The sequence below is a fragment of the Candida theae genome (genome assembly GCF_024610275.1).
Source record: "Candida theae strain CBS 12239 chromosome Unknown scaffold8, whole genome shotgun sequence".
NCBI classification, from domain to species: domain Eukaryota; kingdom Fungi; phylum Ascomycota; class Pichiomycetes; order Serinales; family Debaryomycetaceae; genus Lodderomyces; species Lodderomyces theae.
This window is the reverse complement of record NW_026261448.1, coordinates 161,734-173,805: the sequence shown is the minus strand read 5'-3', so window position 1 is coordinate 173,805 and position 12,072 is coordinate 161,734. Positions and strand designations below refer to the sequence as shown.

At 39.0% G+C, this 12,072-nt stretch overlaps 5 protein-coding genes across 5 annotated transcripts; 2 read left to right on the top strand and 3 right to left on the bottom strand. All coding sequences in view use genetic code 12, as the record gives it.

Moving 5' to 3' along the window:
* Nucleotides 1–36: 36 nt before the first annotated feature.
* KGF57_003644 (trans-hexaprenyltranstransferase) lies at nt 37–1,482 on the bottom strand (the record flags this gene model as incomplete). Its single annotated transcript, XM_051753085.1, has 1 exon — nt 37–1,482. The coding sequence occupies one exon, from the start codon at nt 1,480–1,482 to the stop codon at nt 37–39; it is 1,446 nt and encodes a 481-aa protein (XP_051607855.1).
* Nucleotides 1,483–1,884: 402 nt separating this feature from the next.
* Nucleotides 1,885–4,575, bottom strand: NTH1 (alpha,alpha-trehalase NTH1; the record flags this gene model as incomplete). The annotated part of the gene is made up of 1 exon (XM_051753084.1): nt 1,885–4,575. One exon carries the CDS (start codon nt 4,573–4,575, stop codon nt 1,885–1,887), a length of 2,691 nt encoding a protein of 896 aa, XP_051607854.1.
* Nucleotides 4,576–5,749: 1,174 nt separating this feature from the next.
* Nucleotides 5,750–6,763, top strand: MDH1 (malate dehydrogenase; the record flags this gene model as incomplete). The annotated part of the gene is made up of 1 exon (XM_051753083.1): nt 5,750–6,763. One exon carries the CDS (start codon nt 5,750–5,752, stop codon nt 6,761–6,763), a length of 1,014 nt encoding a protein of 337 aa, XP_051607853.1.
* Nucleotides 6,764–6,866: 103 nt separating this feature from the next.
* On the bottom strand, nt 6,867–7,373 carry KGF57_003641 (uncharacterized protein; the record flags this gene model as incomplete). Its single annotated transcript, XM_051753082.1, has 1 exon — nt 6,867–7,373. One exon carries the CDS (start codon nt 7,371–7,373, stop codon nt 6,867–6,869), a length of 507 nt encoding a protein of 168 aa, XP_051607852.1.
* An 876-nt stretch (nt 7,374–8,249) lies between these two features.
* CRM1 (exportin) lies at nt 8,250–11,489 on the top strand (the record flags this gene model as incomplete). Its single annotated transcript, XM_051753081.1, has 1 exon — nt 8,250–11,489. The coding sequence occupies one exon, from the start codon at nt 8,250–8,252 to the stop codon at nt 11,487–11,489; it is 3,240 nt and encodes a 1,079-aa protein (XP_051607851.1).
* Nucleotides 11,490–12,072: the final 583 nt, after the last annotated feature.

Sequence of the window (12,072 nt, the reverse complement as noted above, 5' to 3'; positions counted from 1 at the left end):
TATAAAAGTATATACAAGATTCACACATTTTTTTTTTCAATTAGATCTAGTCAAGATCGAATTTGTCAACAATTCCAACGCACTTCTAGCATCAGACTCAGGCAACTTTCTCAAATTAGCCAACGCATCCATACAATACTTCTTGGCCATCTCTCTAGTCTGCTCAACTCCCTGGTGCCTGTCAACTGCTCTACGTGCAATTTCAACATCACCCGGTTCATTGAATTTCCTAGCAATCAATTCACCCAATTTGGGTTCTTGCTTCCACGCGAAAAGCACCGGAGCAGTAGCTAAACCCAATTTCAAATCAGCTTGACTTGGTTTACCAAACGCCTTGTCGGAACTGGTGTAGTCCAACATATCATCAACAATCTGGAAACATAATCCCATGTTACGTCCAAACTGATAACAGTTTTCAATAATATCATCTTGGGCTCCGCTCAAGACAGCTGCTGCTCGACACGATTTGGACATTAATGACGCTGTTTTCAAGTAGGTCTTGTGCAAGTAGTACTCGAAAGCAGCTTGAACATTGGTTTCATGATCAACAATATCTTCTTCATTGACGGAATATTGATGCTTTTCAGTAGGCACTTTGCCAGTTGCCTGTGGAACTCGCTTTTCATCCCCATCATTATCAATCACTTCCTCACCACTATTGCTCAAAACAGTATTCTTCAACTGCATAAATTCTCCCTCCACTAAATTGGCAATTGTTGTACTCAACAATTCAATAACTTCAGGGTTCCTCAATCTGGCAATGGCAACAGAAGCTCTCCCCAAAAGAAAATCTCCACCCAAGACAGCCATCTTGTTGGTGAATGCAATATTACCACTTGATCTTCCTCTTCTCGAATCCGACAAATCAATAACATCATCATGCAATAAACTGGCAGTATGAATCATTTCAACAATTTCCGCCAACCTTCTTTGCTTTGGCAAGATCCCATTTTGCTTATCCATTTCAGGTAGTCTATCCATCGGCTTACTCAATGGATCCAAAATAATCTTTGGATTTATGCCATGCAAAATATTCAACGGACTCAAACTATCATCAACACTGTATCCAGCAATAGATTCCTGTCCAGGTTGCGGAGTACCCTTTATAGGCTCTTGCTCAGTAACATCGTATTCGTCTATCTTTATCCTTTGACGTTCCAGCAATGGTATTTTCAGTAATGCTTTACTTAAAATCAACACAATCAAAGGTCGGACATTTTTCCCCTCGGCTTCGAAATAGTATGAACTTATTCTGTTTAAAGTAGGATGACCAGATCCAATTAAGCTGGCGATGGACTTGGCTAAATTGGACATTTCATGACTGACTATGGAAAACGGATCTTGAAATTTCGATTTGGCTGGCGGTGATACTAATTTTTCAGCAGTCTCAACAGCTGTTTTGAATGAGCTGCTGGTAGCTGTAGTGTACGCCCGATGGGAGATGGCGAGTGCCCTTCGACTCCTGACTATACGTCTTAGCATTGTAGAGTGTGCTTTGCGGTGTGTGTTGTGTGGTGTGTGGTGTGTGGTGTGTGTATGTATGCAAGTTGAATTACAAGTAATGTGTACTGGTTGCTAAACTTGCTGGTGTGTGTGTGTGTGAATACAAAAATTTTTTTTTCCGCTTCTAATTTTTTGTTGGTTGTATGTTTTTCAATTGTTCCTCGGGGATGGGATCCATCTGACGTAATGGAAGTCCACTCATAGAGTATGATATACAAACTACAAGCACATTGATACCAAATACTGAAACATGTAGAATAGACTGTATTAATATATACCTCCTACATCTTGCCCCACTAGAATACACAAGAAGTTGCACCCTACCCTGTCGAGGGAAGGGGGGGGAGTTCAAATGATACCACCGACAAAACTAGCACCGGTTCATTGATAACCCTTTCTTTGTGATGGATGCATATTTCTCAAAAATACATCGGGTGGAGTCAATGTACCCAAAGCTCTCTGCGCATAAAGATCCAAAAAGGTTAAACCAAACAAATAAGATGCATTCACCCACCCAAAACCTTCAGTAGCAACACCTTTGAAATCCAAGCCTTGATTTCCATATTCTGCATCCACTCTAATGGGGACTGCTCCCTTGGTGACGTTATACTTCTCAACCACAACACCATTGTAGTCAACAAACGACTTTGTCATCATATAAAGCCACCTATAAGCCAATCTTCTGGCAATACCATCGTAGCCATAATTGACCAACCCTATCCATGCCAATATTTGTTGAGGGGCCCAACCAAAAGGATAGTCCCATTGACGCGAAGGTCTACTCAAACCAACCTCACCTCTTGATTTCAAAGTTCCTGCAACCAATCCTCCGTGCTCTTCAAACTTGGGGATGGATACATTGACTAATCCCGCTGCTTGTTCCTTTGATGCCAATTTGGAGTACAACGGCCAGAAACACGTGGCCGATTCATAATCTTCCTGTTTTTGTTCATGTACATTGTAGTCGTAATAGATGCTATCTTTCTCATTCCAAAGATACTTGTCGACATTCTCTTTCCGTTTCTTGGCCCTTTCGATCCAAATATCAGATGAATGAGTCTTACCATCTTTACCTTGCAACCTGTCGTTGAAACAGCTTGACAATATAAATGCAATATCATTCTCATACTTGTACAAAAGTGAGTTCAAATCCACCGTTGCCAAATATGCACACTTGCCTTCCAATCTATACGAGGTATCATGACCCGACTCTCTAACTGCTCTATCATGCAAAAAGTATTCGTCTAATTTCGGTTCCTTGATCTCTTCATTATTGTACTTTTCAATAAACTCTTCTTGACTGATACCGTATTTTTCAACATAGTCTTTCAATATAGCGTTGAAGTGGGAAGCCTCGGTTTCTGGTGGAATACCTTTCCCTTCCGGATGATAGCATGACAATCCTGTACGCTCGTCCAACCTTGGCTTGCAGCACCAAACTGTCTCGTACTCCTTGATGGCTGCCAAAGTTGAGCGTCGCAAGAAATCAACAGCCTCATTCACATCCCCAGGATTTGTTTCAACCATCTTGTTAAACACTCGCAAAGCCATGTCGGTGAGGAATGGTGGCTGTGAGCGTCCCAAGTAGTAAGATCTATTGGCATTCAAGATTTTACCATAGTGCTCAATCTCATAAATAAAATTTTCAACCATTCCTCGGGCAAGTTCCAAATGGTCAATGTTCTTAGCTGGATGGACATCGGTTAGCAAACCAAGGGTTTCCATGTACGAATCCCATCCATACAACTCGTTGAATCTTCCTCCTGGGACTACATACGGCCATCCGATCAAGTTAGTTGGATCTTCAGGGTCCATTCGAGATGCAATGGCCAACAAACCTGGCTTTTTGTTGATGGATTTGATATATTCGGCGTCAATCTTTTCCGGCAAGTATTGAACATCCAACGCAACCTCCTTTGAGCTGTTCTTGATATGCGTGAGGAACTCAAACTGGTCTTTACGGTTGTAAGGCACGTAGATTCGGTAACTTTCTTTACCTTCGTGTAGTTTGCCATCTTCGTCAACATACGACTCCTTAATCTTTGTATCTTTAGACATCTCGACAATGTTTTCCTTAGTGATACGTCTGGTCAAGTTTTTCCAGAAAGATGTTGAAATCAAACGCTTCATCCTGTCTACCGGATTTTCGTTCAATCTTGCTTCATCCAAAACAATCTGGTGCCTTCCAAACCTACTGGCAATGGTCAATTCTTGTAACAAGTTACTCAACATATAAGTACCTCTAACTGATGACAGTTTAAACCCATTGGAATTGGCGGTACCCAATCGCAATACCTTGGGACCAGTATCTTCAATGGTTATTTGGCAATTATTGTCAGTATCTTCATTTTGCAACAACTCCTTCAAAGTCTCTTGCACATCACTGATGTAATACTTTTGAGGGCGAAGAATGGAGTCATCCAATGACTGTCTTCTAAAATGAAGTGTATTCTGTGGAGGTGGTGCCAAGGACTGTGAATTATCTTCATGTTGATATAGAGGGACAATTGAGGGCCTTTTTTTCATTGCATCTTGAGTTGCTTTTGTAATGAATCTTCGCTCTTTGTCTCCATCAATATCAACATCATCAGGGCCGACCGAGTCTGGAGATATTTCACGAGTCAATCTGGGATGTTTCTTCTTGTCAATTGTCTTTTCCCCATCGTATTCCTCATCTTCATCAACATCAGTGTCATGGGTCATGTGAAGATTAAAATGCGCTTTTGCACCAGTACCTGGAGTATGACAAAATGATACACCATCCAGTGGGGACGGAGATTTTGACTCAGCAGAACTAGGTGGTTCAGACCCTTCTTTTATGGAGTCAGTGATTGGATGCGGCTCGTTCAACTCCTTCAAAAATTGTTGTTTTGTTGCTGTTGATTCAAATGTGCTAAAAGTCCGAACCCTATTCAAAGGCGAGTTTTTACCAAAATTCTTCTTTCTACTGTCCCCATAGTATTTTTCAGCTAAGGCGTAAGGATCTTCATCACTAGACAATGAAGATTTCCTTCTATGGTGTCTAGTGGGTGATATTTGGTCAGTGGAACTTTGGTGGGACAGCTGCAGCATGGTTTAAATAGAAAAGTTGCAACAAGCTAAAAATGGATGTAAAGTAAAGATTCAAACCTGATTGTAATGTGCAATGACTTTGAATACAAAAAGACTGTGTTGCGTGTGAGATACTAGTAAGTGATAAAAGGTAGTAAGTATGTGGTTGATAGTTGTGAAGCTTATCTATGAAATGTGTATTGATTGATTGAGTAGTTTTGTTGACTTTTAAATATTACATTTCTCATCCCCTCATTTTCTTTCCTTCTCTCTGTTTCTCTGTCTCGGAAGTTTAGTCGCATTAACACAGAAGGTAGTACTGTATATAACACACTACACACTACACACTACACACTACACACTACACACTACACACTACACACTACACACAACACACAATGTCTCTCTCTCATATGACATATTCTATCCGACGGATGTCTTTACTGTGGTTTACACAATAGATCTCCCTTCTACTCACCAACACAGAAAGTAGAAGTACATGGTGTAATCCACAACGTAGTGATGATTGTTGCCAGCAAGTAACACTACAATTTGTGTCTGCATATGGAGGAGGATTGAATGATCTGTCCTGGAGTCCGCTTCCAGTTACTCTTCTCTCCATATAGTGCTGGTAAGTAATACCGAGAGGCCAACTGTTCAGATCATATGCAATGAGTGAAATAACAACGTATAATAACTCCTTTGGGGAGGGGTGGGGGGAGAGAGACATCCCAATCTCACGTGTTGCGAGGTCAGTATCAACGGTTGTAGTAGGTTGCACTGTGCGCGAGCTGTATTGAACCTCGGTGAATCGCGTAGTCCCGGACAATATTGGAATTGCGTATACGGCGAAATGCGGAATCAAATAAAAAATTTCACACTAAGGGTAACGTAATCTGCGACACACCTCTTGCTCAACCATTACGTAATACGCGGTTATAGTATTAAGTAATAAATGTATGGGGTAAAAGGATTCAACACCATACACAAAACTAAACTCAACTTTGTTAATTGGACGTTCACAGTGTGTTGAAATATAAATAGGCTTGCCAATTTCTATATCAAAACACAATATATAATTTTTCACTTTTCTTTCGAGTTAATTTACTTGAAATCTGGAATTTCATTAGATCTAACAAAAACTAGATAGCAATATCACTACACAACCAACAACAACAACAACAACAACAAAAAGATGGTTAAAGTCGCAGTATTAGGTGCCGCTGGTGGTATTGGTCAACCATTGTCCTTGTTGACCAAATTGAACCCAAATGTCGATGAATTGGCATTGTTTGATGTCGTCAATGTCCCAGGGGTTGGTGCTGATTTAGGACACATCAACTCAAACTCCACCACTGAATCATTCTTGCCATCTTCCAAAGAAGACAAGACTGCATTGGCCAATGCTTTGAAAGGTGCTGATCTTGTAATTATTCCAGCGGGTGTTCCAAGAAAACCAGGTATGACTAGAGATGATTTGTTCAACATCAATGCTTCCATTTGTCAAGGATTGGCTGAAGGTATTGCTGAAAACAGTCCAAAGGCATTTGTGTTGGTTATTTCCAACCCAGTTAACTCAACCGTGCCAATTTTTGCTGAAACTTTGAAAAAGAAGGGTGTTTATGATCCAGCTAGATTGTTTGGTGTTACTACTTTGGATATTGTTAGAGCCAACACTTTTATTGCTCAATTGTACCCAAAGGACACTAAGCCAACTGATTTCAATGTCAATGTTGTTGGTGGACACTCTGGTGAAACTATTGTTCCATTGTACTCTATTGGTTCAACCAAAAAGTATTACGATGAATTGAATGAAGAACAAAAGAAGGCTTTGATCCACAGAGTCCAATTTGGTGGTGACGAAGTTGTTCAAGCCAAGAATGGTGCTGGTTCAGCTACTTTGTCTATGGCTTATGCTGGTTACAGATTAGCTGAATCCATTTTGAAGGCTGTTAGAGGTGAAAGTGGTATTGTTGAATGTACTTTCTTGAACTTGGACTCATCTATCAAGGGTGCTTCTGAAGCCAAGAAGTTGGTCAAGGATTTGTCATTCTTTTCCTTGCCAGTTAAATTGGGAAAGAACGGTATTGAAGAAGTCCAATACGATATCTTGAACAAGGTTAGCGACGATGAGAAGAAGTTGTTGGAAGTTGCTATTGAACAATTGTCCAAAAACGTTGAAAAGGGTGTTGCATTTGCCAACAAATAAAGAAACTTAGCTTAGTCTTTATTTTAAATAGGAAAATGTGGATTGTTAAAAAATTTTGGATTACTCAGAGGTGACTTTACTTTATTATACCCTCTTTCTTTTGTTATTCGATTGGAAACTTGTGTGAAGATATAATCAACTTGATGGAGGGATATTTCTGTACAAACTCTTGAAAAGCGACATCAATATCATCACTAGCTTCCTCAATAGATCCCCCACGTGTCAAGTGATTTATAAAACCAGGCACATTCAAAATCAAAAATGCAAGTTGTTCTCTTGATAGGGCAAAACCAATTTTCAAGTCCATAGCAGAATCATCAATTTGTTTGACCAAAGTATGCAACATTTGTAGATATTTTTCAGGTGAATCTGCTGTTGCTGCAACGTAGTTTACAACTATGCTCTTTCCAGTTTTCAATATCATCATTTGTATGAGGTTGTACAAGTACCAGTCATGCTGTTTCAAGAGGAGTATTGTAAATTGGTTGTTGTCTATCGAGTCCAAGATTTGCACGAGCTCTTCTTGGAGCGGCTTTGGATCTTCGTAGTTGACATCTAGAACCCAGCATGTTAGCCATTCTTGAGTTGCTTGTAAGTGGATGTTGATCATTCGGAAGTGAAGTGTTGTGTATTATATTGCTTGCATTTGGTTGCAAAACTGGCATAAAAAAAAAAGGAGCAGACACATGCAGCACTAGCAGACACAGTCCTGACAGAAGAGAGACTTAGAAGCAAGTGTTTAAATGAACTAGAGTGAAAGCAGTAATAGATTCTAGTAAAATCTCAAGAGAGCGAGTAATTCCAAGCTACGAGCGTAGTTGTATAGAAAGGGGGAGGGGGTGGCAGGGTTCAGAGCACAAATTGGGTAAATGACAATCTTACATTTGTATTTTGTGCATTCTGAGTGCTGCTGTTCGTCAAAGGAGAGAGTAGAGCTGTGTGTCTTTATGCTATAAATGAGAGATACAGATACATACATACACCTTGTCATGTAATGATCGATGTAAAAATACCACAGTTGAATAGGCAAGTAGTGAGATTGTGTGTGTGTGTGTGTGTTGATGATACATGGTGGCAAAGAAAAAAAAAAAAATCTCACTCACTCTGTCTCTATTGTTGTGAGAACAACCACCAATCCTATTTCTACAAATTTTTTTTTTTTTTCCTTCTTCCTAGTCAACACTACTACAACACACTTACAACCAAACCATCGTTATACCTTCCGTGTATCATTTAATCACTCCACATCACACTGCCTATCAGTCTACAAACGCATCAACAAACTAGTACAACAATAATTGATCTGACTTGCTGGTTTCTGAGTAACTCAATTGTACTCTGTATACTGAGACATCAAGCACGCAAAACAACAACAACAACAGCAAAAGAAGAAAAAAAAATTATAGAGACCAATTTATAACACCAACTTTAGGAAGTTTTCTCTTTTCCTACAATAGGCCAACTACCATCAGCAAAGATACAGAAAATGGAAGCAATTTTGGACTTTTCTACTGATCTAGACATTGCCTTGTTTGATCAAACAGTAGATGCTTTTTACAAAGGCTCTGGAGAAAACCAAAAACAAGCACAATCTGTTTTGAATCGATTTCAAGAACATCCTGAATCTTGGAAATTCGTTGACAACATATTGTCCAATTCAAGCAATCCACAGTCCAAGTACATTGCATTGTCATGTTTGAACAAATTGATCCAATACAGGTGGAAAATGATTCCAGAAGATGAACGGATTGGAATAAGAAACTTTATTGTCAATATGATCATCTCATTGTGTAACGATGACACTGAATTTGAAACGCAACGTGCTTTAATAAACAAGATTGACTTGACTTTGGTTTCTATATTGAAACAAGAATGGCCTCATAATTGGCCAGAATTTATTCCTGAAATAGTGGCTAGTTCAAGATCCTCATACAATGTATGTGAAAATAATATGATTGTTCTTAAACTATTGAGTGAAGAAGTATTTGACTATAGCCAAGATCAATTGACTCAAGCTAAAGCTCAACAATTGAGGATAAGTATGAAGAATGAGTTTGAGAAAATTTTCAAGTTGTGTTATGAAGTGTTGGACAAAACTACAAAATCATCATTGGTTATCGCCACATTGAATGCGTTGTTGAGATATATTCAATGGATTCCATCAAACTACATTTACCAGACTAACTTGTTGGATATCTTGTCTACTAAATTCTTGGCACCAGTAGACACCAGAGCAATTGCTTTGAAATGCTTGACAGAAATTAGCACTTTGCCAGAGGAAAACACCAAAACATTACTTTTTTTCAAAAACACCATGGAACAATTTTACAGTATTGTGCCGATTACAACAAACTTGAAGGAAAGTTATCGAGTTGCTTCAAGTGCAGACCAATCATTTTTGCAAGATATGGCCATGTTTTTGTGTTCATACTTGGGAAATCATTTATCAGTGTTGGAACAACACGAGGAGGCAAAAGAGCTACTTCAAAATGCGTTAGTTTATTTGTTGCAATTATCCAGAATCGATGAACGTGAATTATTCAAAACTTGTTTGGACTTTTGGCAATTATTTGTGCATCAATTGTTTGTGGAGACTAGGAACTTACCAAGAGACAACTTGAGTCCCATGTTGCAATTATCGTACGGAAGTACCATTAAAGCAGGCACTTCAGGCGGGGCTCCTGATCCTACAGAGCTAGCCAAATTCCCTTTGAGACAACACCAGTATAGTGAGATTTTGTCTAGGTTGAGGTTGGTGATTATTGAAAATATGGCTCGACCAGAAGAAGTTTTGGTTGTAGAGAATGACGAGGGTGAAATTGTTCGTGAGTTTGTTAAAGAAAGTGATACTATTCAATTGTACAAGTCGATGAGAGAAGTGTTGGTATATTTGACCCACTTAAACGTGCTCGACACTGAGCAGATTATGATTGAAAAACTTTCGAGACAGCTTGATGAAAGTGAATGGTCGTGGCAAAATATAAATACTTTATGTTGGGCAATTGGATCGATATCTGGAGCAATGAATGAAGATATGGAAAAGAGATTTTTGGTCAATGTCATCAAGGATTTGTTGTCGTTGACGGAAATGAAAAGAGGCAAAGATAACAAGGCAGTTGTCGCATCCAATATCATGTACATTGTTGGTCAATATCCAAGATTCTTGAAAGCTCATTGGAAGTTTTTGAAGACAGTGGTAAATAAGCTTTTTGAGTTTATGCATGAAACACATGAAGGTGTTCAAGACATGGCGTGTGACACATTTATCAAGATTACCACCAAGTGTAAGCGCCATTTTGTTGTTATACAACAAAATGAACGAGAGCCATTTATTAACGAAATCATCCGAGAAATTCAGTCAATCACTGAAGATTTACAGCCGCAACAAGTTCACACATTTTATGAAGCATGTGGTATAATAGTGAGCTCTCAAACAAACAAAGAAGCTAGGGATAAGTTGTTGGGTGAGTTGATGGCATTGCCCAACATGGCATGGTCCTCAATAATACAGCAAGCAGGTCAAGATCCAACGTTGTTGACCAACACCGAGACTGTCAAAATCATTGCCAATATAATAAAAACCAATGTTGCTGTTTGTAAAGCTCTAGGTCCTGGGTTCTACTCACAATTGGGTGGGTTGTATGTTGATATGTTGTCATTGTACAAAGCAGTTTCCACAATGATTTCGGATGCAGTTGCCAAGGATGGAATCATTGCCACCAAAACACCAAAAGTTCGTGGGTTGAGAACTATAAAGAAGGAGATTTTGAAAATGATTGAAACTTATATAAACCAGGCCGAAAACTTGGAGGAAATTGTTCGAGACTTGACGTCATCATTGTTTGCGGCTGTTCTAGACGATTACAGCTCGAATGTGCCTGACGCTAGAGATGCCGAGGTTTTAAGATGTATGACTGCTTTGGTTGCCAAGGTTGGCCATTTGATACCCGATGGGGTTGTGTTGATTTTGCAAAATGTGTTTGAATGTACTTTGGATATGATCAAGAATGATTTTGTTGAGTATCCTGAGCATAGAGTTGAGTTTTACAAGCTTTTGAAGGAGATCAATGCCAAGTCATTCCAAGGCTTGCTACAATTGTCAGGAGAAGCATTCCAATCATTGATCAATGCCGCACTTTGGGCTTTCAAACATAATAATAGAGAAGTTGAAGATAATGGGTTGTCGTTGACTTTGAACTTGATTGAAAATGTCGAGAATTTGGGTGATACTCCCTTCACCAAGGCGTTTTATGAAAATTTCTATTTCCAAATCTTGTCGGACACATTGTATGTTTTCACCCAACCCGATCACAAGGCTGGTTTCAGATACCAATCGCAATTACTAGCACAATTGATACATTTAGTCGAGGATAACGTCATCAAGTATCCACTTTACACACCGGATCAAGCGCCAGAGGGAACGACAAACTCTGATTTCTTGAAGCAATATCTTTCACAATTGTTATCATCGGCATTTGATAATTTGCAACCGGAACAGTTGACCAGTTTCTTGAAGGTTATAACTTCAGTATATGACGATTTGTTCAAGTTTAAAGCTACATTGAGAGATTTCCTTGTGCAATTGAAGCAGTTTGGGGGTGATCCTACTGATTATTTGTTTGCTGAGGATAAAGAATTGGAAAAGATTGAAAGCGATCGTAAACAAAGAGAAAAAGATTTGCAAGTAGGTGGGTTGATTAGACCATCCGAGTTGGATGATGATTGAGAGTGGGTGGGGAAGGACGCGACTGAAAGCGAACTGCAATTTTGATGAAGTGACTCTGTATAGTTTTGGTGTAATTTTTTGTAGAATGTAGTAATGAAAGGTCAAAATGCTATTGATGAATTTATATTTTGGTCAAGATTGCACTACCCATGGTTTGTTGAACGAAGAAGTGAAAACAAAACAGAGGAGAAGAAATTTTTTTTTTTTTTTTTTGCCTCTTCCTCTCTCTTTCTTCTTCTTTCTTTCTTTCTTTCTTTCTTTCTTTCTTCACACCAGAAGATCAATTTCATTGACGAACATGGTTCTTGTCTTTTCCCAGAACCATCCGGGAATTGTCTTCCGCTTAAGTCAAATGGTGTTTTATTTGATTAATTTTTGGAACCCTTTTTACATTTGTTTTCAGTTGGAAAAACGAGATGGAAATAATTTGTCTCCTTCTTCTTTTTCATTTTTTGGGACAATTCAAGTCAAGTGATTTATTGTCTTAAAAATTGAATGTTGTTTCTACTGTGGGTAAAACCGCTCGATTAGGACGACGTGTTGGCGAAAAGATTCAGCGTGTATTGTTTATCTACTTGCTTAC